The sequence below is a fragment of the Silurus meridionalis genome, chromosome 5 (assembly GCF_014805685.1).
Source record: "Silurus meridionalis isolate SWU-2019-XX chromosome 5, ASM1480568v1, whole genome shotgun sequence".
Classification (NCBI taxonomy): Eukaryota; Metazoa; Chordata; class Actinopteri; order Siluriformes; family Siluridae; genus Silurus; species Silurus meridionalis.
The window spans coordinates 23,563,829-23,589,268 of NC_060888.1; the positions used below are offsets into that span (position 1 = coordinate 23,563,829).

Below are 25,440 nucleotides of genomic sequence, written 5' to 3' on the forward strand. Positions count from 1 at the left end.
CCTTTAATCAACCCAATAATAAATCAATCCATCCATCCACCAACCAATCCATCTATCAACCCTTCCATTTATCAATCCATCAAAACAAACAACCCATTAACTAATCAATCTATCTACCAATCCTTCCATACTTTGGATATCAATCCATCCAACCAATCCATCCATCCATCTTCCAATCAAATAGTCCTTCTATCAATAATTAAATGAATCACCCAATTAATTATCCATCCATGTCGCCATTCCAACTTTTGATTGCTAAGCAACAAGCAAATCCACGTCAACATTTTATCCATACACAAGAAATAAAATGTAAAATATCCAGAAATGTAATTCAAATTCATCAAATTAAAATCAACTCTGTCAAACCTGATCTCTGCTTGGAATTCTTGGACTTGGTCCCTTCCATGAGGAAAGGGAACATTTTACTGGCAGGATACACTTTACACAGCATGGTCAGAATGGCACGGACGTCTTTGCGCACCACGTCTTTGGATTCCCCGACCTGTCCAGAGAAACAGCAGTAGGAAGCAGGATGACCGTGAGGCCAGGATTACTGATCTCACCCTGCAATTAAAGTCTACAAATGATTGTATTACTCCATGTATTACAATCTACACTGAAAGAATAAAACTAGGATGATATCATAAAACATTCACCATTTATAGGTTTTTAAACCTAGTAAATGGCAGTTTAAACTAAATATGTTTAAAAAACTGAAAGACTGACATTCAGACTGGATTATTTTTAATGATTCCATTTACGTCTGTCTGCTTTATTGCATAAAAAAAAACCCTGACAATTATCAAACCTTAAGAATGAGGTAGGGGATGAAGGACGAAGCCTCGTATTCGCTCAGGTGGTAGTTCTCTCTGCTCAGCATGGTGAAAAGGAGCTTTAGGAATTCCATAGCCTTCATCAGAATACTGGTGTTGGTGTCAAAGAACCGCAGTGTGAACCACTTCAGAATCAGATCCAGGCAGCCAATCACGGCTTCCGACTCACCCTCCATGTGCTGGGAAATCAGAAGAGGCAATAATGAGATCCTGCAAATATTCATGAAAATATACACATACAAAAAAAGGCATGCGTGCGCATGTGTAATATGCGCACACAACGTGACGGAAAGCGTCTCTTACCTCGATCATGGCGTTAACAGCCTTTACGTGGTGCTGGAAGTCGAAGTGAAAGAGTTCGTCCTGTAGCCACTTTGCCAGGCAAGTGGCCATTTGAGTCTTTAGCTGCTCCACATACTCGTCCCTTGGAGTGATGAAATTCCACTTCAGGATCTATAAAACCACAAAGCATTAGGGACACGGAATCAGTTTCCAGGCTTTGGTGGGCGTTTTAGGATTTTCTTGAAATCTGTATAGAAACCGATTCATTCTAGAGGTCGACAGATTCACTAGCTTTTGCCAATTAATCGGCACAGAGGCGATTGCTGGAACTATCGGCGTTTAGGTAAAAATTCAAACCAATAGTTTTTCCGGTTTCCATTCCGCCGTCATTACAAGAGCGGCCTCTAGAGGCGAATCACTGACGCCACGTGCCGTTTGTTTTTACATGCGAGACTGTGCGCTGCACAGAGAGCACGATGTTCTATTTCCTCTTTATTAATTTATTAATTATTTAATTATATTTAATATTTTCATATTTATTTCAATGAGCACATTTATAAATCAGTAATCTTTTTTTTTGTAACAAAGTTCAGTAGTATTTTACATGGAGTGTTTGTATTGTATTTTGCCATTTCGGATTTTTTGTTTATGTACATAAAAGGTGCAATAATAAATTATATCAAACAGCTTTTTGTGCTTTGATATTGTGCAGCAGAGGATAATGTATTATTATGCCTACCTTTAGTGCTTTCTCTTCCTTCATCCTCTGCTCCTTGCCATTAGGCACAAAGATAAATATAGGCCCAGACTTGTCTTCATCATCTTTATTAGCTGCCTTGACTGGAGCCTTCTTTCCCAGCACTCCCTGAAGGAAACATAAGGCTAAAAAAATTATACTCAGAGATAAGGAGAAAAAACACGATAAAAAAAAGAACGACACCCCGCATCTTTACCAAGTGCACCCTGAAGCAGAGACACCCATTTGTGAGACACCTTTAGGTTTCCTGACCCACTTGTACCTGTAGGTTGCTTGGTTTGTCCCCTGAGAGTCTATTAGGTTTAGAGACACTGTATTTATCTACCTTCAGTTTCAGCTCCTTGCTGTTCCTCTATCCAATGCAAAAATAGCAGCTTTTATTCTTCACGATATTTTGGGCAAAAGTGTTAAGTTCCAAGTTATTAAGTTACTGTCACAGACAAACCAAAAGACATTAGGAGTATAAATCTCCTCCATATATTTAACATCAGAGTTTCTGCAGGTTTCACCTTTTTTGAACCCATTAAGAACGCAATTTAAGACCTAGAGTGGTGTGAAAAAGTGTTTGCCCCCTTCCTGAGATCTAATGTTTTTGCATATTTGTCACACTAATGTTTCAGATCATCAAACTAATTTAATTATTGAGGGAAAACAAAATCCAAAACTACATGGCCCTGTGTGAAAAAGTGTTTGCCCCCTAAACCTAATAACTGCTTGGGCCACCCTTAGCAGCAACAACTGCAATCAAGCGTTTGCGATAACTTGCAATGAGTGTTACGGCGCTGTGGAGGAATTCTGGCAGAATTGTTGTAATTCAGCCAGAATTGGATGATTTTTGAGCATGAACCACCTTTTTAAGCTCATGCCACAGCATCTCAATTAGGATTCAGGTCAAGACATTGACTAGGCCAAGTCTTCATTTTGTTTTTCTTCAGCCATTCAGAGGTGAACTTGCTGGTGTGTTTTGGATCATTGTCCTGCTGCAGAACCCAAGTTCGCTTCAGCTTGAGGTCACGAACAGATGGCCGACATTCTCCTTCAGGATTTTTTTTGGTAAACAGCTGAATTCATGTTTCCATTTATCACAGCAAGTCTTCCAGGTCCTGAAGCAGCAAAACAGCCCCAGACCATCACACTACCACCACCATATTTCACTGTTGGTATGATGTTCTTTTTCCGAAACGTGGTGTTACTTTTACAACAGACGTAATGGGACAAACACTTTTCTAAAAGTTCAACTTCTGTCTCATCAGTCCACAGAGTATTTTCCCAAAAGTCTTGGTAATCATCAAGATGTTTTCTGGCAAAACTGAGACAAATCTTTATGTTCTTTTTGCTCAGCAGCAGTATTGGTCTTGGAACTCTGCCATGCAGACATTTTTTGCCCGGTCTCTTTCTTATGGTGGAGTCATGAACACTGATGTTAACTGAAGCAAGTGAGGCCTGCAGTTCTTTGGATGTTGTTGTGGGGTCTTTTGTGACCTCTTGGATGAGTCGTTGCTGTGCTCTTGGGGTAATTTTGGTCGGTCGCCCACTCCTGAGAAGGTTCTCCACTGTTCCATGTTTCTGCCATTTGTGAATAATGGCTCTTACTGTGGTTCTCTGGAGTCTCAAAGCTTTAGAAATGGCTTTATAACCTTTTCCAGCCTGATAGATCTCAATTACTTACTTTCTCATTTGTTTTAGAATTTCTTTGCATCTCGGCATGATGTCTAGCTTTTGAGGATCTTTTGGTCTACTTCACTTTGTCAGGCAGGTCCTATTTAAGAGATTTTTCGATTGTGAACAGGTGTGGCAGTAATCAGGCCTGTGATAAACCACAGTTTTAAAAACTTTCACACAGGGCCATGTAGTTTTGGATTTTGTTTTCCCTCAATAATAAAAATCTTCATTTAAAAACAGCATGTTTTCACTTGTGTTATCTTTTACTAATATTTAAATTAGTTTGATAATCTGAAACATTTAAGTGTGACAAACATGCAAAAAATTAAGAAATCAGGAAGGAGACCAAAACACTTTTCACACCACACCAAATACGTTGTTAAAAACCGGCCTTTACTGAGCCCTAAATTCATTATTTTCAAGCATCACTAAACTTGAACTTCCCCATCGCTGAAACATAAAAATCCTTAAATTATTTAAGACCTAGAACAGCGAATTTAAGACATTTTAATACCAATAATAAATATTAGACTTTTAGACCACTGCAGAAACCCTGAACATAGAAACAGGTTACAGTCAATCCATGTTTCACTTTAATTCGTCGCACCAATAAAATGTGCACCTCAGTCTTCTACATACATTGATCCATTTTACGTTTGTAGCAAACAGATGTTTTGAGATGTTCTTTGCTCTAATATCCAGTGACTGTCCTGATCCTAATACCAGACCCTCGTATTTTGGTGTTATTTATGGTTGGGTATATGTTTTTGTAGAAACATTTTTAAATAGCAAAAAAAGAGCAAAAAAAAAAAAAAAAAAAAAAAAAAGGGGGCGTTAATGATGCACGTCACTGCGTTCTTTATTTCCATTGGCCGAATATGGTGACGCGTCTTCAACTACGCCCTTTTCATGGAATGAAATCGGGGACAATTCACGAAACTAAATAGTTACGTGCCAAATTGAAAAATCGCGATAAAAGGAGGGACGACTGTATTAGTAATTAATATGCTGACCTGCCTTTTCTTATCCTTACAAACTATACATCCATTTAAAATATGTTCAACACAATATTCACAAATAACAATATTTAACGTGCTGGGGGGAAAAAATAAAAAAAAATAAAAAAAATAAAAAAAATAAATCCCTGAAAGCCTTTAAAAACCAGACCTTTTTCTGAGCAGGCCCAGCTGTTTTGGTTTTCTTAGTGTCCTGTTTGGGTTCTGGTGGGCTGTAGTCATCCACTGCAGGCTGGCTTTTAGCTGGCGCTGAGAGATAAGAAGGAGAAAAGGCCATTAGCGCATCGGATCAGCCACGTTTCATTCAACCCCACAAAGTTGCACTTAGTGTGCTGCTACAGTTAATGACCGAGTGAACAAAAAGCTGAATCATCTACATTTAAAATGGAAAAAAAAAAAAAAAAAGGAACATATGACAATATGAGATCCAGATGGAGAAAAGAGAGGAAAGCATACCTGAGGCAGGTTTTGCTGAAGGAGCACTCTGAGCTGCTTTAGATGGCGCAGCTTTTGCGGGCGGACCAGGTTTGGTGGGCATCACAGCCCTGGCCTTCTCCAACATGGCAACTACCTGGTCCTTTGAGGCTTGCTAATGAGGAGCCAAAAAAAGTGATTGTAAGATTCAGCGATTCGCATCGGTTCATCAAGTTAATGTGATGCATTGTTTAAAAAAAAAAAAAAAAAAAAAGTGTGCATCGAATACAAGTTGGCATTTGTATCGTTTTTAAAATATTGGCATCAGGAAAAAGTGATTTACTTATATATAATTATTAGGAGATTTGCTGTACTTTTATTATATAGAAAAAGTGACCAATTTTTTTATATGTAAATTGATTTCTCCTCGCTAAACTGTAAGCGTTCTCAGCACCGCTGCTGCTACATGAATAGTGTCGCGACACTACGGAGAATATAGGTTTGAAGAATATAGAATATTCCTTATCTTCCTGAATACAGAACAGGAAAAGAACGTCGTAATTTGAGCTGTTTTGCAATTAAAAGTCAGAAGCCATTTATGTAAATTTATGATTTGCTGTCTGTCGTAAACCAAAGAAATAAACGCAGGCGATGTTCTGGAATTTCATAGTATTATTTTTTTCATTGCACTGCACCATATTAGGGGTGAACTAAATTATATTACATCGGTAGCTTCATATGTATCTTTAAGTTGGGTATGCATGGACGTCAGTTATGGAGACGCACATCCCTATACATATCAAGACTTTAATAGGAATCTCAACCTCTGCACACTGAGCGTCCCGAATCGAATTTTCCAAGTGTTATTTATTTATTTTTTAAAGATTATTGCAAAACCAAATGAGTGTATGTTTTATTTTTTGGGGCAGCAGGGTCTCAGAAAAACCTACCTTAAGTTTGTTAGTGGCTTTAATCATCTTTTCATAACCCAAATGCATCATAAACATGGGTAGCGCATCCTGGGCTTTCTTCCGCACGTCTCCGCTGCGGTCCTCCAGACAGGCATATAGGTTGGGGACACACAGCATCAGGTCAGCAGGCACGGAGCGCATATTGGGCAGTCGCTCAGCCAGCCAGCCCAGAACCTAGGGCACACACAGATTCGTTTATTGTTTTGGGTCGATGGCTATTTCCATGGGGGGGGGGTCTAGTACATATGATCTGGTCGTATCTGGATTTTAAATGGAAGTGGGGGAATTGTCTTTGGTTTCTAGTCGAGTTAAACTGATGCTTGCAATTATGTACATGTGGCGTGGCATGGCATGTTATAAGAAAACAACTAAATGGGATGCGTCCCAGAATGAAGCACTGTTGCTCTTCCATAATGTCAGCGGAATTACATTTCTGATGTTTTGCTAATTAGAAATTATTTCAAGAAGGTGCAGGGTAGGATATTTTATTAGTTGTGGAAAGAAAACTGTACTTAAAAGCTGTTCACCATCTGAACCAACATAAAAAGAAAACAAAATAACAATTGTATTAGTCTTAAAAAAGAAAGAAGTTTAATCTGAATAGCATATTTATAAAGAAATCCTAAGAGGCCATTATTTAAAATATTTTTCCTTTCTTGCTTTATCATGATCACGTCTTTGTTACGTAATGATATTGCAAGAAAATCTTTCTGGTGTATAGCAGACCTGACAGCCTCCTCAAGTGTCAGACACATATGTTTAAGTTGTCAATCCCTGACAGGCGGAGAGCTTTTTCAGTCCCTGAACAAAGAAATAGTGAATACGATAATGAGTCTGGTGTCTGGAGTCTTTATCGGTGTAAAGCTGCTTTGAGACAATGTGATTGAGACAATTGGTTTAAAAAAAAAAAAAAAAAAAAAAGTATACAAAAACATTACTTGAATTGCATTATGTTGCCTCCTAAAACATGCTCTTATGCCGAATATATTGAAAAATTAAGTCCTGATCACGAAGGAAACAATGTTTGTCAAGATCACAAGAAAATTAATTCAAAATAATTGGAAAAAATTGCCTCTTTGAACTTTTGTATATCTTTGATGCAATCAGCCGTGTGATCAGAAATCAGGTGCCAGTACCTCCTGTCTAAGGAAGGGATTCTCCCGCTTCAGCTCTTCTGACATGTCTTCACCTTCTAGCCACTCCTTCAGGCCTGTCTGCTCCACCCATGCGTTTAGTGTCGTCAGGGCAGCAGCACGGACGTTGGCCTGGAAGAACAAGGTGTGCTTTCATTTGCATATACACAAACAGATGGTGAAACAAAGAGAATCCTCAGATGACCATTTGCAATCGGATACACACTGCAGACACGGGGCACACGTGGTGGCGTCGATGCCTCGCAGCTGAGGGCTTTGATCCCGAGTTTGTGTTACAGCATGTGAAGTTTTGTATGAACAGGTATGTGGATCAAAGAGCTAAAATTGCCTCTCGGTGGGAATGTGTGTTCATGGTGTCCTGTACTGGAATGGCGTTTCTTTAAGAAACCAAATCATATATCAGCTTACTGAAGACGAGTGAATCAATAAATGCACTGAACTTAACATCTGACCGCAACTTTGGTAAAGCACGTAATAGTGTTAACTCACAGAGGACGGGTTTGTGCGAGTGAGCCTCAAAATTGAAAAGTTTTTATGAAAAGTGCGCATTATACGTTTGCGTGCATCTTTACAGAGGTATAAATTGGATTTACAGCATTGGTAAAAAGTTGATAGAAACACATCATACTGCATTAAAGCAGAATTGAATCAATGGCTGTTTAAGATGCATCCTTTGAACACAATCAAATTCAATTCTTCCTATCATCCTATTCATCTTATCAATTATAAGATGCAAGGTTTCAAAATAGTTAGAAGGAGCTCTACCTTGCTGTCTCCCAATACAGTGATGATAGGAAAGCCCAAATTCCTGACATGTTGTTTGAGGGCTGGACCCATAGCAGTAGCAATCTGCTGCAAGATGGTCAGTGTTTGCTGCACCTGGACACACACAATTTCATACGCACGGTAAAACTTAACTCCTATAGGTAACATTGCAACACAAGTAATAAAAAAAAAAACAGCAAAATACCAGTAGTTTATTGGAGTCACCCAGACGCCCCTTCAGTGCCATGGGTAACTCTCCGATGTTGGCTTGGATAAACTTGGCTTCTGAAATCACTGCCGCGACCTCATCGAGCCCTTCCTTACGGATTTTCCAGTTCTTATCACTAATCTTTTCCACCATGTCCGATGTGATTTTATCACTGAAAAAAAAAACAAACAAACAACATGACAAACAATCAATCAAACTCATGATCCCTGCTCCCTCTCAGAACCAAAATAAAGTCTGAGGAGCAGTTTAAATCCCTAGTGCATTAACACTGACCTGATATCAGTTCTGGGCAGAAGGTCCATGATGTCCCCGGGACCTCCATCGACTTCCTCCTCGTCCGCCTCCTCCTGGTCATCCTCTGCTCCTTTCTTGGACAAGCCTCGTGTGGGAGCAGGAGGAGACTGGCCCTGCATCTAAGATCCCCAGAGCCACACACACACACTGTTACATTACACACACTCTCAATACATCAGCAGGTAATAATGAAGAAAAAAAATATGCACGAAAATGTTGGCTGGTTTCGATTATCTACTGATGTCCTTTTTGCACCTTTTCGAACTCGGCATCTATTTGAGAAAGCAGCGCTGGCTTCTCATCTTCAAAGAACATGCGCAGAGGAACCCCCATGTACAAGTACATCACTCCCAGCAAAGTGATCGCTGACGTCCTCACCGCCTGGAAGTAACAAAAAAAGGTGTTTAGAGAGGAGAAAAAAAAATTATTAAATAAATAAAATAAATAATAATAATAAAAAAAAAAAAGGGATCTCACACCTACAAATGTCTGACACAGAGCGAAAAAAGTAGTTCTGGTGGAATGTAGTTGAATTTTTACAAATCTTATGATAATGATAGCGATAAGACAAAATTGAAAAAATATTTTACTTTTCGTGCGGCTTTCTTTCCTAAGAGTCACGTCACGGGCAGCATTTTAATTCTCCTACATTACGTTGGGAAGCAGCAAGTACGTACGCATCTCCCCATTTTATGTATACAGTACTGTATTAACAGTTTACTTTATTTTATAATTATTAATGATATTTTTATTAATAAATGTCATTATTTTAACATAAAACTCAGATCGGGAAAATCAGCCAAACTAATTGGTCATGTGCAAATGCAACTCTGGGATAAACCGTGAGATTCGAACCGCGTTAAAGCGGTGGATTACTGTATTTGGTTTTAAATAGTCCATTCACATGCATAGTAAAAATATTTGGTTTTCACTATGCACTGCTATAACCGAACAGTGCTGATCTGTAAGGCCTTGCGTCTGTGGCATCGATTATACTCGTTTGGATGCACTGAATGTCTGCTGATGCAAACTGAAAACGTTTGGTACATTATCAGCTGAATGCACTCCTTTAACCGCACTTAAAGGCTTTGTGCAAATACACTCAGAGCAGGAAGTGTGCAAACAAAGATTTGAACAAACAAGGATCTGGATGGCGTATACACTAACTTACTACACACACACACACTCACTGGGTTGGTGGCGCCCAAAGCGGTTTTAACGTTGTTGATGAAAGCCTTGACGTTTATCCTGCAACATATTATTGAAAAAGATCAATAATTTGCGAATGAATCATGCATGAGAGAATAGACAGAGTAGTGAATACGACTCACCCTGCAAAGCCGAACTCCTTCATGGCGTTGGCCAACCAGTTCAGCGTCTCAGCCTGGTTTTTAGGGTTCTTCTGGGCAAAGGCCAAAGAAACCACCTACAGAGCAACAATAACAGGACAGAATGTTGTAATTCATTACTGATTAGCACTCAAAGAAACCCTGGAGTGCACCCACAGGAGTTCAGCAGCGTAACAAGCTGAAAATACACTCAATACACAGATCAGGCGCAGCTTTATGACCTCTGACAGGTGAAGTGAATAACACTGATGATCTCTTCACCATGGCACCTGTTTGTGTGTAGGATTTATTCAGCAGCAAATGAACATTTTGTCCTCAAAGTTGATGAAACAGGGTCAAATTGTGATGTCTAGATGACTGGGTCAGAGCATCTCCAAAACTGCAGCTCTTGTGGGATGTTCCTGGTCTGCAGTGGTCAGTATCTATCAAAAGTGCTCTAAGGAAGGAACAGTGGTGAACGAGTAACAGGTTCATGGGCGGCCGAGGCTCATTGATGCACGTAGGGAGTGAAGGCTGATCCGTGTGGTTCAATCCAACAGACGAGCTCCTGTAGATCCAACTGCTGAAGAAGTCAATGGCAATGCTCGAAGGGTCAGAACTGTTTTGGCAGGGGGACCAACACAATATTAGGCAGGTGGTCATAATGTTATGCCTGTGTAAAACTGGGTTGTATATATTTTTATATGTTAAAGCACTGTTGCTGCCACAGTATCTCATTCTTAAAATAAAAAATAAAAAAACGGGATTTTTTTTTTCCCCCTAGTATGGTTTTAAGCAGGCAGTGAAATTAACCTACTTGTTCAGCAGTCCATGGCAGCAAGCAGGCTTCGCCGATTGCAGTCAGAGCCTCTTTGGCGTTGCTGCCGCACTTCACGTCGCCGATTTTGTCCACCAGGCCGTCCAGCACGACGAGAGCAGATGTTTTTGAGAAGGAGCCTTTCCTGGCGATGAGGCCGACGATGTGCAGCTTCATCTGCATGACCTAAAGAGAACTTGAATTTACACCTCGGAGACCACGATTTATTTTTATCTCGGTAGATACGTTTTAAAGTCCAGCGTAAATGAAACCTACCTGAAAATTGGTCTCTTTCCAGCCAGGTTTCTTAGCCAGCATTCTCACTAGAGCCTGGCATGGCATTTCACTCCTGTCCATCTGTTCAACAGCCTGACACACACACACACACACACACACACACACACACACACACATACAATTCTGTTAACAAAATATTTAATTCGGCCCTAGCTGTGCTTACAAAGAGATTTAAAAAGAGTGTGTAAGAAATGAATAGAGAGAAAGAAAGAATGCATAGTTACCTTCTGAAACTCCTCCATGCTAGCTAGCCTCTCCTTCCAGTTAGCGCTGTCTAGCAGCTGCATACAGGAGGCCGGGAGCACGGCAGCAGCTTTCTCCTCACACACTTCCAGCTGAAGAACACACACACACACACAAAGCTAAAGCTTCATGTTGCATAAGCGCAGGACACTTATAGTGCTATATATATATATATATATATATATATATATATATATATATATATATATATATATATATATATATATATATAAAAATTTCCCCCAAGTAAAATTTTTTTATTAAAGTGTATCAAAAGTATAAAGTATAACTAAGTAGAAAAATAAGGATGAAATAAAAAGGATATAAAATAATATAAGAATTAGGGAAGAAGGGATGAGTATGAATATGAAATAAACATTGACAGTAATCCAGGTTTAAAGTGTCGCTGTGCGAGTGTCACTCTTTTTTGACTTACAGATAACTCGACCTCTGCCACTTCTTTCGTTTCTGGTGCTTTCTTTGACTTGCCGCTGGCAGCTGGAGCAGATTTGCTTTTTTTGGGAGGACCCGTGGCCTGTGAAATTGAAACAAGCCTATCAGTCATGCAACCGACCCGATGGCCGTACTGGTGTTCGACGGCTTCTTATTGATTTGTCACAACACAGCCCTGGAGTGACGAGTAACAAAAAACAATCATCAATCTCTTTGTTTTACGAGGTGGTACGAAGAAGTTTCGAGACTAGTTTTGTAACACGGCAGCACGAGGCTGCACGCACAGTCACAGGGAGCACCGACCTTCATAAATCCTGTGTACATGGTGCAATTCTGACCATGTTTGAATCAACTTCTATCAACTGAGAGTCCATTAAAGCTTACTTTGGGTGCAGCTTTTTTAGGAGGACCAGCAGGTTTAGCAGGAGGCTCTTCAACAGGAGGAGCTTTAGCTGAGGGTTTCTCCTTCTTCTGCCCTCCTCCTCCTCCACCACCACCACCATCTCCCTTCTTCCCTCCAAAAAGCTCCACTTTATCAGCACATTCTTTAATCTGCGTGAAAAATTTAAAGGTCAGTTCTCAAATTCTTCTGAACATTACCATGTACTTAACAGTCAAGCCTGAATAAAGCTCTACCTTGTCCAGTTTAAGTTTGTCAACATCAGCCAGGAAGGGGTTCACAGCTTTCTCCCCCACCACCTTCATGGCTGTGCCTAATGCCTCGAAAGCAGCATCTCTGACCTCTGGAGCAGAGTCGTTCACTTGCTGAGAGAGAAATGGTAAGAAAAACCTTCATTCATTTATTTATACATAAGTATATATATTTATATTAGGGTTGTAACGGTACGTGTACCGAACGCAATCCTTTTTAGGTGCGGAACACGGTTATAATCCGAGTTCAAAGTGTTTTTAGTCTCTGCCTCGCAATTTGAGCACATTATCATTAGACTTCAAAACATACACAACAACAATGCCAGGGGTATAAAAAAGAAAAGAAAAAAAAAAAAGTGTTACTGTGGCTACTCACTTCATACTGGAAATAAGATTAGTTTTGCTCATGCATAAAAACGCTAAAGAATCTATAGCATTAGCCGCTAACCAGGAAGTGGCTAGCAGTTAACGCTAGCGATATGGATTCTTTAGCATTTTATGTCCAGTCTCAAGAATATCTTAAAAGGAGAAAAATCCTGACAATTCCGTACATCGGGGAAGTGAACGAATGAAGGATGGAAGGAATGAAGACATTTGTTAAAGTTTGCTGAAATAAGTAGAACAGTTAATTAGAACATAATTTTAGATATGTCACACACACACACACACACACACACACACACACACACACACACACACACACACACACACACACACACACACACACACACACACACACACACACACACACACACACACGTATTATCCAAATGGGGTCTAACAAATGTAACCTAATTAATGTTTAAATTTATTTAATCAAATTAATTTGTGCCAATTTAATCAATATATAAAAAAAGTATTGCATTAATTTGATCTATTTCATTTGATTTTATGAAATATTAAAAAATATTTTATATATTATCTAACCAAACACATTTTAATTAATATTGTTTTAAAAATGTGAACTGTTCAAAGGGGGTGATGATCACAAAATGTTAATGATAAAATGTCAAGCAATTTTATGGTTTGCATTTTCTTCCCTCTTAAAATTCCAGGAACTCTGATTATAAGTGCATCCTCTGGCCATCTCAAAAATCTAGGGAGATGGCTAAAATTGAAAGGTGCTTATTGAATTTCTGGACGATCTGTCACTTGTGACACACACAGGTGCTGCAGGATCTGTGCCTCGTGATAAATCATACCTTGAGGAAAGCCGAGCAGAGCGGCTTCAGGACGCTCTTTGGCAGCGTGGCAGGAGTGCAGTGGCGAAAGCTTCGGGCCAGGAACAGCGAAGCCTGCTGCTTAATTGACGGGTTCTTGTTGTCCATCACAGCTAACACGTCCTCAGCGATGTTCTGCAGAGTCGTCTGTACAACATGAGGGGTATTGTAAAAATTACAATGTGGACATAGTGAGGACACCCAAAACACACATGGTAACCCGAGCTCAGGATCAAACCCTGGACCCGGAGCTACCCGCTGGGGCGCCTCAATGATCATGAAACAAGGTTACTAGTTGAATATATTAAAACTCACTCTCAATCGAATATAGGGTTTATTTATTTTTATAAAATTGGTGTTTTTTTTTTTCTCCCAAATTCATCCCCACTGGTGTTGTTCTTTAACTCTGGTCAAGCTCACTTATTTTATGTATTAGAAGGATCCAATACATTGGTGAGCCACCAAATACCAATACAGCCAAATCTAACACTAATATACTCACAGTTAGGAAGACGGCATCAACTGCCTCCTGTAAGGCCTGGACCACCTGAGGTTTCTTCTCCTTAAACTTTTCCAGAACGGTTGGCACCACCTTAGAAAACAAAACCCTAAAATGTCATCCAATGTTTAAAAGAATTATAGCATTACAGCAAATTACTGTGGAAATATTATTTTCCTATTGAGCTTCTCTTCACTCACAAGTCCTGCATACGTCCCAAACTTCTTGCGTAGTCCTGCTGCCAGTCCGGCTAGACATTTGGCAGCCAAAGTCACGAGCATCACATTGGCATCTTTTCCAATAACCTGCAGGGTACAAGACAAACATGACATTCTCAACAGCTGCAGTCACAGAAAAACTCCATTTCCCACAATTTCACTGTTTACAAAGTTTTACCTTTTTGAGAGCTCGGACCAAGTCCCCATAATCTCCGGCCTCAATCTTGGGGTTTTTAGCGAGGGTCTCTACTGCCTCTAAGGCCTCCTTCCTTTCCTGCCATTTCTTCGCTTCCTGAATAAGGAGAACAAAAATAACATGTAATACATACATAATTAATGGCAAAATACAAGAACAGGGATGAATAGATCAGTGAGGCTACTGGAAATATTGTCTTAGACTTACAATTTTTTCATAGAAATCTTTCGGGAGTTTTGAAAGGATCTCGACAGCTTCGAGCATCTCGTACGGATCCACTGGTGCATCACATCCATCATCGTCATCGCCTGAAAACACAAAAAAAGTGCGTTAATTTACATTGTACATTTTTATGCGTTATTAGTTTATGGAATTAGATTAATACAGTAAATATAAAAAGCTACCAATTGGGAAACACTAATGTTCTCGGAAGAACACAAAAAATATATATCTGAATAATAATAAAAAAAAAAATCCCAATGGTGGTGTACTGGGTCACTATTCTATGACGGCGTTTTAGAACCACCTTTGTAAAAACAAAAATAATAATAAATAAATAAAAGTTTGATTACTAGATTATTGTATTGCTACAACTTTCAATGTCGAAACATTTTGAGAATAAATTTCGAAATTACGAGAATAAAGACAAAAAAATTAGTGAAAATTACATGGGAAAAAAGAAAAGATTTCAAGATTACAATTAAGTGAATAAAGTCAGAATGATGGGAACGAAGTCGAAATGTTTTGAAAATAGTAAAAATTATGTAAATAAAGTCGAAATACGAGATGTGCGATTACTATGAGATTAAAGTGGTAATATTTAAAAAATATATCACAAAAATGTTTGCTGTTTTGCATATAAGATATATAATAAAATAAGACAACACAGCCGCTTGTGAAAGGCCGAGAGTTCAGGGTCAACCGGCAGCAGGAAAAACCGTGCGTCCCAAGTCACGGATGAAGGCGAAACATCGTTCTTTACTGCGGCTTTACTACGTTCAAATGCTTATTTTCAAATTTTACAGAAAGAAACAACGCAACATGATTGAATTTGTTGAAGGAGATCATCATAAAGCAGGAAATATATGCTTTAGAAAAAGGGCAACATAAAAATAGTTACACAATATGTGGCTTTTGCATTTGTTTAAAAATACACTTTTATACATAAATACCCTGAATAAGGGTTTTTAATAATAAATTAATAATAATAAGCAAAACATCCAATAAAAAAAACAAACAAACAATGAATTAATCTAGGAGAAAAAACCAAAGCAAAAAAAAAAAAAAACAAACAAAAAAAAACAAAAAAAAAAAAGTCCAATTATTCGACTATCAAAATAATCTTTATTTGCAGCGCTTGATTTGGTTAAATTCCACTTTAGATTAGAATTTAGCATTAAGGAAACTTCTTTTAGTTTTTTCTTTCTTTGGCGCATCAGAACAAAGTTCTAATTAGTAAATGGACACTGCAGCGGTTCTGTAAGAAACTAAAATAATAAATCAGACAGACGTTGAGGAAATTGCCTCTTTTGTGCGGTCTGAAATGTGACCAGTGATCGACTCCAAGAATATCGATGGTTACATCTGCATGGTATTCAAAGAGATGTTGTTTCTCAAGAGACTATGAAGATGATCAAAGAAATTGACTCCGAACTTTATTCTTGTACTGCTACAACTTTACTCTTTTTTTTTGGCACGTTTCTATCCTGCTATTCCCAAATATAAAATTAAGCGAATCAATTTTGTTTTTAAAACCCTTATTCTGATGATTTCTGCTAGAAGATCAGTTGAAAGGGTCGTACCCTCGGCCTCGTCGCCACCAGCCACCTGCTGCTGCTCAAACTTGGCCTTCAGGTCCTGCTGAGAGCGCAAAAAGCGGCTTTGCTTTGGCACACCAGCAGGTAGCTTTACCCACTCCTCCTCCAAGTCCTTCAACTGTACACATATGAAGAAACAAGTCAGGCCAAACCTTTTACAAACATTTTGAAAAGAGGATTTGGCACGTGAGGTGCATAAAGTCAAATCAAGAGATGGAACAAACCCAGAAGGACATTAGACCTCTGAGTATCAGCTGATACTGGCAGCCATCTATCTGCGGGCTTCTGTTACCAAGTAGTGCAAACATCACAAGCACAATAGCAGCTGGTGTAAGAGCTGTGTTTTGTTTATAACATTCTGACATTTTATGTGAAAATATTACACTGTATGTGCGAGATCCATTTCCTGATTCAGAAAAAAATACCAGGAAAGATTTAGAGCTTATGGCTCCAGACAAATTAAATGTAAAAAAAGAAAAAAAAGAAAATCAAACCACACACTCCTATCTAACCTGAACTGAGTTGATGTTCTGCAGTGGAGCTCGCAAAGCATCCCGGATCCACTTGTATATCTCGACCGCAAGCAGTTTGGCCTCGTCACGCACCGCCTTCTCTCGAGACTCAAACAGCTTGGGCAACACCTTGACTACTGGCTTCAGGGTTATGATTTTGGAGCCAAACTCACTGCAAAAATAAAATAAATATATAAACACACAAAAAAAAAAGTGTGATTCGTCTACAGGAGACGGTTTTTATTTTGTGAATGGGATCAGCACATCGCTCCGGGTCTCACCTCAAAGCTTTTCTGAGTGTTTCAATGCAGGCCACTACAATCTTCGGGTTCTTGTTATCCAGCCCTTTGATGAGCTCGTCCTGGACAATCTCGGCTTTCTCGATCTCGACGTACATGAGGCAGATATCCGTCCCCAGCTCTTTGGCTCGTGCTTTGGGCTGGTTGAAAACTTTACTCACTACACCTGACACCACTTCCCCTGTTGTTCTGAAAGACAAGATCGACATTTAATCACATGGTCACGCTAATTATTTAGTTACGACGGATGCATGGGACTCGCCTTCTGACTACATCTACAGTGTTTTCTCATTCTGCATATTTCCTTATCGAATAAAAAACGGACAAGTTGGTTACAGTTACATTCTTGTAAGCAGCATGACAATGTACAAAGTCAGCTCCAAGAAGACATGGTGAGCCAGGGTTGGATGATGAGAAGAAGAAGAAGAAAAAAAGAAGGAAGAAAGAAGAAGAAAAGAAGAGCAAAATAGAAAAAAAAAAAAAAAAAAAAAAAAAGAAGAGAGAAGAAAAGGAAAATGGAAAAAGAAAGGTTGAAGAAAAAGAAAAATAAGTCAGCAGAAAAAATAAGAAGAAAAGGAGAAAGAAAGAAGGAGAAGAAGAGGAAATAAGAAAAATAAAGGAATAAGAAAAAATAAAAAGAAAGAAAGAGTTAGACGAAAGAAGAAAATAAGAGGAAAAGAAAGAAGAGAGAAGAAAAAGAAAGAAAGAAAGAAAGAAAGAAAGAAAGAAAGAAAGAAAGAAAGAAGAGAAAAGGAACGAAAAAAAGAGGAAAAAGAAAGAAGGGAAAAGAAGAAAAAATAAGAAGAGGAAACAGTAGTAAGAAGAAAAAAGAAAGAAGAAAGAAAAAAGAAGAGGAAAAAGCAGATTGGAGAAGAAGAAGAAGAGAGAGGGGAAGTTGTTTACAGTTACATTCTTGTAGGCAGAAGAATTGCCCTCTCACTCTGTCACTTTGACCACAATCGCTTATTCTCTCTCTCTTGATAAATAAAGACTGCAGATGTTCATGTTAAGAGAAAGCAGAAGTCTTTCTTCCTTTCCTGAGGCGGAAAAACTAATATTACCGCTTTACCACTGCCTGCTAACAAGTGCTGAAACGATAAAAACCTTCCAAAAAGATTTAACAAACGTAAACATATCACTGATTAAACACATAATTTCAGCACATTTTCTCTTATTATTAGATTAGCTGAAGCCGTGAACGTCCTCGTATTAGTATCAGAAGTGTGTTAATTAACATTTTTGCTTAAATTTGAATCTCAGCATCTGAGGCGTCTGTCAGCATCTTCATGTCAAGAGTTACATAGGTACAATAAAACACCATTTTTTTAAAATTGTAATGAATAAAAAGAATACAGCAGCTAAGATTATATACACGAGTATCACTCATACAAAAATGCAACATTATTGATTTGCTTTCAAGACTATTCCAAATGTATATATTTTAATTAGAAAGTCTTTGTGTATTTTGGAGGTTGACTGATTAATTGGACCGATTTGTTATTTTTGTGAATCAGCATTGGCCGACTGTGCTGCAATTCAGGCCGATTATTAGACACGCTGAAACCGCGCATGTAGGTTTTGCGCTTGCGTGAGAGAACAGAACTCTTTCATACCAGCAGGTGGCAGTAGTCTCTCTTTGGCCCCCAAACAGGGAAACCGGATCTGTAAACATATGAAGCCGCGATCATGTGTAGCTTTTTTTATTTATTTATTTTTTTTAACCATTTTGGCTAAGCTGCACTGACTGAGAAACGCACAAGAATTCCAATGCACCTGTACTGAAACGTACGATTAACTTAAATTAAACTAAAAAACTGATGCACAAAAGAAATTAAAAGAGAAAGCAGATTTCAATTCCACTGACCGCAGGGTTTAAGTTCGAACTCTCTCGTTTTCGGATTTTCTTTTCGACCCGGAATCGTCTTTTCACGTGACATAATATCTGAAGTCTTGCACTGGTCATTAAGAAATATCACGTTTGTAACCAAAAGTGATATTTTATTTATTTATTGTTTTTATTAAATTACATATAGTAATTCCATCTAGAATGTATTGAATAAAACTCTGTAACCCAAATGAAATACTGGATGCTAAGCACCATAAAACACACACACACACACACACACACACACACACACACACACACACACACACACACACACACACACACACACACACACACACACACACACACACACACACACACAAAAGAAAAACGGCTATCAGATATGAAAACGATCAATGTTGGGTTTAATCCGGCGTGGCTATTTTGGGACAAACACACAGTATTGCTCGATAAGCATGTCTGCCTCTGGGAAAGCATGTACCAGAACAATCGCTAGTCTACTTTTAAACTGAAAATATCCTTTACGGTACAACATCCAGCAAATCAACGCGAGTAAACTTGTGCAAATCGAAAGCACACAGGGATCCCAGAGCCGAGTCGTTTCTCTTTCTTGAACTCTGGCCAGACACACAATGACTAAGAGGTTTCTCAGGCTGTAAATGGTTTGCCGTTGTGTAAAAAGGTTTACATTCAGCTCCTGGGTCACGTGACTCCTCTATTACTCCGATACACACAGGGAAAACAAAAGGCATTCATCTAAAGATTTTGTACAGTGTTACATTGGGACTGAGCATGACATCATAGATCTCTATACTCAAATCAGAACTTTGTGTCCTTCTGCATGGTTATGATGATTACTTGAGATCACACTGATTAATGTAGTAATGTTTTAAGCCTAAGGATGGTACATTCGCAGTCATTCGCAGTAAAACTGGCCCGTCGTAGGTGTCCGCGAGCTCACGTATGTGGAAGAGTGCACATGGTGCAGAGGTTCACCAAGTCAAAAGAAAATCACTTACTTGCCAGCCACGTGCGCATTCTCAATAAAGACAAGTGCTGCTTCCAGGCCTTTCAGCTGAGCCACGGCGTTGGATTCGGTAACAAATCTTTTGATCAGTCCCAGGTATTTTCCCCATTCGGGACTCTTCTCATCTGTGATCCTCTGGAAAAGCTTCAGCGCTTCTTCATATCCATTAAGTCTGGCCTTCCATACCTTAGGGGAAAGAGAGACTTCATTAGAAAGAAAGAAAGAGAGAGAAAAATAAAAAAGACATTTCATACATTTCTAGAGAAAGACATTACTTTAGAGCCTTATTAGATTCTCAAAATGGTCGTCCTTCTTTTTATTTCGAAAGACTGATCAACTTCAGCAAAAATCTCCTGCTAGTTAAACCATTCTGAGCCATTGATACACTTCTGCTTCCACTGGGGGTTCTATTAGAAAGTCCCTTCCATCTAGAGGGTGTGCGACATGCACCGAGTGCGATAATCATATTTTCTCATTTTCAGTAACCGATCCAAACGCCGAATTCATCGTGGAGCGACAGATTGCTGTGTGTGACAGAAGTTACGATGAATAATGAAATTGTGAGAGGAGAACCTCACAATCTAATATACTTTATATCACAAATTTGACTTATACGAGCAAGTTCAAATGCCCTAGAAGTTAAATTGATAGAAAAAAAACAAAAAAACACTGAATTTTATTATTTATTAGTTGATAACTCCACACCACGATTATTTAGATCAATTAACAATTTACTATTTATTTTGCAACATTGTTGCTATGTGAGGTGAAATTCATAAAGCATCCTGGTGTTTCAGTGGATCACTGATTTTAAAAACTTTAATATAAACCAGGGGCTAGAACAAGACCACTTCCCAGTAACTCGGTCATGTCACATTAAGACTGATCTAAACTCCATGCTGTATTTAGTAAACAGCCGTGCTTTTGTGTGCGCAAAGTTACAGAAGCTACAACTGGTTTTGATTTGTAATTCTGCATTGTTTAATGGCAACACAATGAAGATGAGCCAAAAAGGCGCTGGCGCTTTGACAACAACTGTCCTTTAGCAACAATGAGGCTTGTTTTGGCTTTGGGTAGACGGGCGCGCGGTGCTAGAGACACAACGTGCAAGCCTTCCACGTGCTCGCCCGAAGTGCGAACCTTTGAGTAACACGGCGGTGCGAACTGCTGATGCAGAAGCGGCTTGGTGTAACACGTCTAGGAGGATTTTAGAGTAAGAGAACGTGTGTGAGAGAAAAAGAGAGAGAGAGAGAGAGAGAGAGAGAGAGAGAGAGAGAGAGCGCGTTTACCTTGTGTTCACACTTCTGATCGACGGGCAGCTTCATCCACTCGCTGTCGTCCCCCATGGTGACGGCTCCTCCGGTGTCCGCCTTACTGACTCGACTGAACAGAGTAAGAGAAATAAACAGCAGCATACTGTTAATAGGTAATTCAAGTTTTTATAATCACCTTTACATTTATATAGTCAACCACTTGTTAACATCAGTTAGGTTCAAACATAGAAATCAAACAGCCTTCAATTTATTACATTTTTTGATATTTACATGATGGCAGAAATGATCTCACATCAAAATCAATCAGCAAAATCAATCTTCCCATCAATCCAATCTTTCAATTCTGTGACATCTTAAGATTTTGTTGTTGTTGCGTTTTTGGGTAAAACTTATTTTCAAAGCCGTCATAGCTCTGGTTCCACGGGTAAATCAAATCCCAGCCATTTTCCTAACAATTTTAAATCATGTGCATAAGTGCCTACCTCTTCACTGCAGAAAATACTATTATGATGTGTTGATTTGATTGCTTGGTAACTACAATTCAAGCCACACAATTAAAAAGAGATCTGAAAAACGGACGCACTTGAAACTAGTGGAACGAGTCTTCGGAAGAACAGAAAGTCTAAATGAGTAAACAAGGGGTTGGGGAAAGTGCCACAGTCATTGAATCCGATACAATAAAACAGTAATATATATAGTAATAGCCATAATGGAGTAATACGAGTAACCACAATGGACAAGAGTTCACCTCGGATGCGAATCACACCACAGCATGCAAAACAAAATAATTTCCAACACTCAGACTTTTTTTATTCTTCAAGTCTGTAATTACCCACTCATAATGTAGGAGGCGGTATCTACAATTTACTAAACCGGCTCTGTTTACAAGAAAGTACTTTTTTTGTCTAAATTTACACGTGATCACCTTCAAAATAAAAACCCCCTTGCATAGAAATACAGCGCTCCCAGCGTTCCTGCCACCTTTTGAATGTGTCATATCAGGAGTAGGTGCGAAAGTGAGACTGTCCTCCGATGATCATCATGCGCGAGTTGCTGAATGGTTTCGACATTTTTGGGGGGTTGAGTTCGTTAAGCTCGTCTTCCCGATCTCTCGCCGCCCTCCTTCAAGCGACTTGCTGTCCATGGCGGAATCGCAGACGTGGTAACGCACGTGGTCGGAACAGCACCAGCTAGCACCTTTAGTCTTAAAACTTTTTGATAGCACCTCATAAGTTTTAATGATCTAATTGCTGGATTTTACACGTTAAAAGACTAATACAATACGATGCTCACAACCCACTGGTGGTCGCTCTGCCATGTTCATATCATCAGAGGCAAGAACAGTGTAAGAATGTCCTTCTTCCGGTTTGTATAACACTTCATTATGAACCACCTGTACAAATGGACTGAACCTCAGGGGCAGCAGCCATCTTGAAAATGGGATCACTTTCTTTTGGCTCATGCTGCGGTTTGGCATCGAACCACACGAGCAGATTCAAATAGAGAGCGTGGTCTAAAGGTCTTGAGAGGTCACGTGCATAAATAAACTATTTGGATGGTATATTTCCGGTTTGATTCACACATGACTTCTTTATTTTTAAAAAATTTAACTATTGAAGAACAACCAATACAAGTACAAATCAGAAGCTTATAACAGAAAAACATTTATAGCTTGAATCATAATTAAAAAAATTATTTGTATTGCATTCTTTTGGATGTATTTTTCCACTAAATTCTGCAGCTTCAAAGCAGAGTACAAGATGAAACTTCGAGATAATAATAAAGCCGTTACCGAAACAAAGACGTGGCACCTCCTTTAAAAAGAAACTCAAAGATGCGTATCATCAAAAGGTGAACGCGCGGATTATGATTTCAGCACATTTTAGGAGTTGCATCAGCAAGATGGAATGAAAGGAACACTCCATTGCAGCTGTGGAGCAGAAAGTGAAAACGCTCGCATTCAAAGAGAACGCGCGCTTAGATAAGGACACATTATCTTGATCAAGAAAGCAAACGCCACTCAAACCAAATGGGTGACTCACCGAAGACATCAATCATCTACGAAACCCTTTTCGCATGCAGTCTCAACACTGGAACATCTCTAGATCGTAAAAGGGCTGCTGAAGTCTGGGCGAGCGGTCGCTTAATGCTTCTTAATGCATATCCGAGAGACGACGAGTTTCACGTTTCGTATCGATTTTTATACAACAACATCGAGCCTCGGCGATGTGAAATAAAACGCCTGCCCGACTCGATCCTCCACCACTGTTCCCATCATGCCTGTTAAAAATAAATAAAATGCGTCACCACCATTACATTTAGTAGAAACCACATCGTTTACCTCCGCTAACAGAAACTGCCCAGGTCTATTCGAAAGAACGGTATGTGCAGAATCACATGGATTGAAGGTTCTCCTGAACATAACAATAAGCTGGATAATACATTTACATTTATGGATTTCGCCCTTCTTTAGAGCGAGTTGCATTTCAATCATGCAACTTGGCAGCTATGGGGTTAAGGGGCCTTGCTCAGGGGCCCAGGAGCAGCAGCTCCAGGTGTGGCTGGGTTTCAAAATTACTACCTACAGATCCAGAGAGACTTACATTTACATCATCATGTCCATCATCGAATGCTACTTGGGATTAACGTGTTAGTGCTTCAGCCATACAGAAGCCATGGAAACTAAATTGGCCAGGCGGAATGGCATTTCTCTCTCTTTCTCATGAGTATCATTAACCAATTACGGGGCATACAAGAGCTCATGTATGTAGAACAGGGCAGGCGGAGCTTTCCTCAGAGTCTTACGCTGTGATCACAGCGGTCTGAATATATAATTAAAATCTAGAACTGCTTCATATACAATGAACTACAATCGAGATGAATGACAAAAGATTTTGATTGATATCGGGAAAGAATCAATATTCAGAGCTCTAATATACCGTATAAAAAAAATAAATAAAAAATAAAAAAAAATCATAAAAATAAGGATCTTTTATAGGCTTAGTACTTATTTAACTCTGAGACACGATCCGAATAAACTCCTGGCCAAACGATACAACAGTGTGTGCGTTCTCCATGTTCAATTATATGATGATTCTCTGGTGATGGACATGTCATTCCAGAAATTTGCATATTTTGCATATTTTCGTTGCTGATCTCCTATTGGCAGATTTTAGACTGGACACTGGAATATACACAAAGAAATAAAAACACTGCATTATATTTACTCTTCGATCTTTCAAGTCTGGTAGAAAGAAAATCAGCCGCCCATGTGAACGTCTCGATTTAAGGATTGTTCTACAACATGCGCTTTTTGCATGTGTCAGGAAAATTATGCTGTAAGGCCAGCTTCATTTGCTAGTTTTTGAAGGCAAAACTAATGCATTTAAACATGTTTGAAAAATATTTCAAAGTCAAAATCCAAATATAATAAAGCATTAAATATGGTTTTAAAAAAACCTATACAGTACATTATTAATTCTATTGTAAATGGCTTGCATTATATTTCTTTTACATAATTTCTCTGCATAATGTCTAAATTTGCATACATTAATTTGCATACATTAATTTGCATTGGGCAGGTTTATACTCAACACCTTATATCTACACTTTTTAAGTTTAGCTACAACAGAACAATTAAAATATTTATAAAAGCTAAAAATACTTTTCGCTCTGAACATTAAACGAAGTACCGTGTCCAGACGTGTATTATTATCAGGTTGGGACCGAGTGTGTCTACACGAGGGAAGCGGTGAAGACTTATACTAGCCTGGATTTGGTCATAACAATGTAGATAATGTGTAGCTTGAGTCGGAGAGACGCACTGTTTAATCTGCTGTGTCTAATGTATGAGTTCACCTCCTAATATTATATAAACCAGGCGTTGTGATCTCCAGAGCTCCTTGTTGGCGTCCTAACCGATCGGCAGAAGAAGCCAAAAACCCATGAACTCTCGGGCGGGGTAAGAACAGTGAAGCTAACGCCTAAAACCACGTGCGTTACAAAACGAATTGTCGTCCTCCGTCGTAACTCACTGAATCAATAGCTCTTTATTATGTTTTGAAATGTTCGTGGTTGGATTCGATGAAACGTGTAGCCATGTTACTGTGGATCAGCATGTGAGAGGGTTTAAATACTCCATCTGAGTTACCAATAAACAAGAAGGTGCAACACAATGCTGGCTAATGTGTCTTTAGAAGGAGAAAAAAAATAAATAAATCGAATTCACATTAAATTCGAATTCATCATGCGGCTTTGGATTTAGATAACGATCTAAAATGGCAGGTTGTCGGTCGGTATCCGGCTTTCACAGCTGCAATCCAACCAGTCACGTTGCGGTTTGTTTTTTTTCTTTCAGAAATCGAAA

The 25,440-nt window shown here is 39.0% G+C and overlaps 1 protein-coding gene across 4 annotated transcripts in view; it reads right to left on the reverse strand.

The window, feature by feature from the left end:
* ckap5 (cytoskeleton associated protein 5) overlaps nucleotides 1-25,440 on the reverse strand; it is a 38,940-nt gene that overhangs the window by 11,988 nt on the left and 1,512 nt on the right. For all 4 annotated transcript variants that reach the window (XM_046849128.1, XM_046849130.1, XM_046849127.1 and 1 more), the window contains exons 2-31: nucleotides 21,090-21,183; nucleotides 19,793-19,986; nucleotides 16,910-17,116; nucleotides 16,629-16,800; nucleotides 16,102-16,234; nucleotides 14,507-14,607; nucleotides 14,282-14,395; nucleotides 14,086-14,190; nucleotides 13,889-13,978; nucleotides 13,369-13,533; nucleotides 12,152-12,280; nucleotides 11,900-12,067; nucleotides 11,499-11,597; nucleotides 11,044-11,154; nucleotides 10,799-10,891; nucleotides 10,523-10,708; nucleotides 9,709-9,803; nucleotides 9,568-9,625; nucleotides 8,633-8,758; nucleotides 8,357-8,496; nucleotides 8,060-8,234; nucleotides 7,855-7,968; nucleotides 7,072-7,200; nucleotides 5,915-6,109; nucleotides 5,007-5,139; nucleotides 4,702-4,799; nucleotides 1,855-1,980; nucleotides 1,137-1,286; nucleotides 809-1,012; nucleotides 367-502 (exon numbers count right to left, since the gene is read on the reverse strand). In XM_046849128.1, the coding sequence (XP_046705084.1) occupies nucleotides 367-502; nucleotides 809-1,012; nucleotides 1,137-1,286; nucleotides 1,855-1,980; nucleotides 4,702-4,799; nucleotides 5,007-5,139; nucleotides 5,915-6,109; nucleotides 7,072-7,200; nucleotides 7,855-7,968; nucleotides 8,060-8,234; nucleotides 8,357-8,496; nucleotides 8,633-8,758; nucleotides 9,568-9,625; nucleotides 9,709-9,803; nucleotides 10,523-10,708; nucleotides 10,799-10,891; nucleotides 11,044-11,154; nucleotides 11,499-11,597; nucleotides 11,900-12,067; nucleotides 12,152-12,280; nucleotides 13,369-13,533; nucleotides 13,889-13,978; nucleotides 14,086-14,190; nucleotides 14,282-14,395; nucleotides 14,507-14,607; nucleotides 16,102-16,234; nucleotides 16,629-16,800; nucleotides 16,910-17,116; nucleotides 19,793-19,986; nucleotides 21,090-21,146 (4,003 nt within the window). In that variant the 5' untranslated portion in view covers nucleotides 21,147-21,183. The remainder of the gene's footprint in view (nucleotides 1-366; nucleotides 503-808; nucleotides 1,013-1,136; nucleotides 1,287-1,854; nucleotides 1,981-4,701; nucleotides 4,800-5,006; nucleotides 5,140-5,914; nucleotides 6,110-7,071; nucleotides 7,201-7,854; nucleotides 7,969-8,059; nucleotides 8,235-8,356; nucleotides 8,497-8,632; nucleotides 8,759-9,567; nucleotides 9,626-9,708; nucleotides 9,804-10,522; nucleotides 10,709-10,798; nucleotides 10,892-11,043; nucleotides 11,155-11,498; nucleotides 11,598-11,899; nucleotides 12,068-12,151; nucleotides 12,281-13,368; nucleotides 13,534-13,888; nucleotides 13,979-14,085; nucleotides 14,191-14,281; nucleotides 14,396-14,506; nucleotides 14,608-16,101; nucleotides 16,235-16,628; nucleotides 16,801-16,909; nucleotides 17,117-19,792; nucleotides 19,987-21,089; nucleotides 21,184-25,440) is intronic.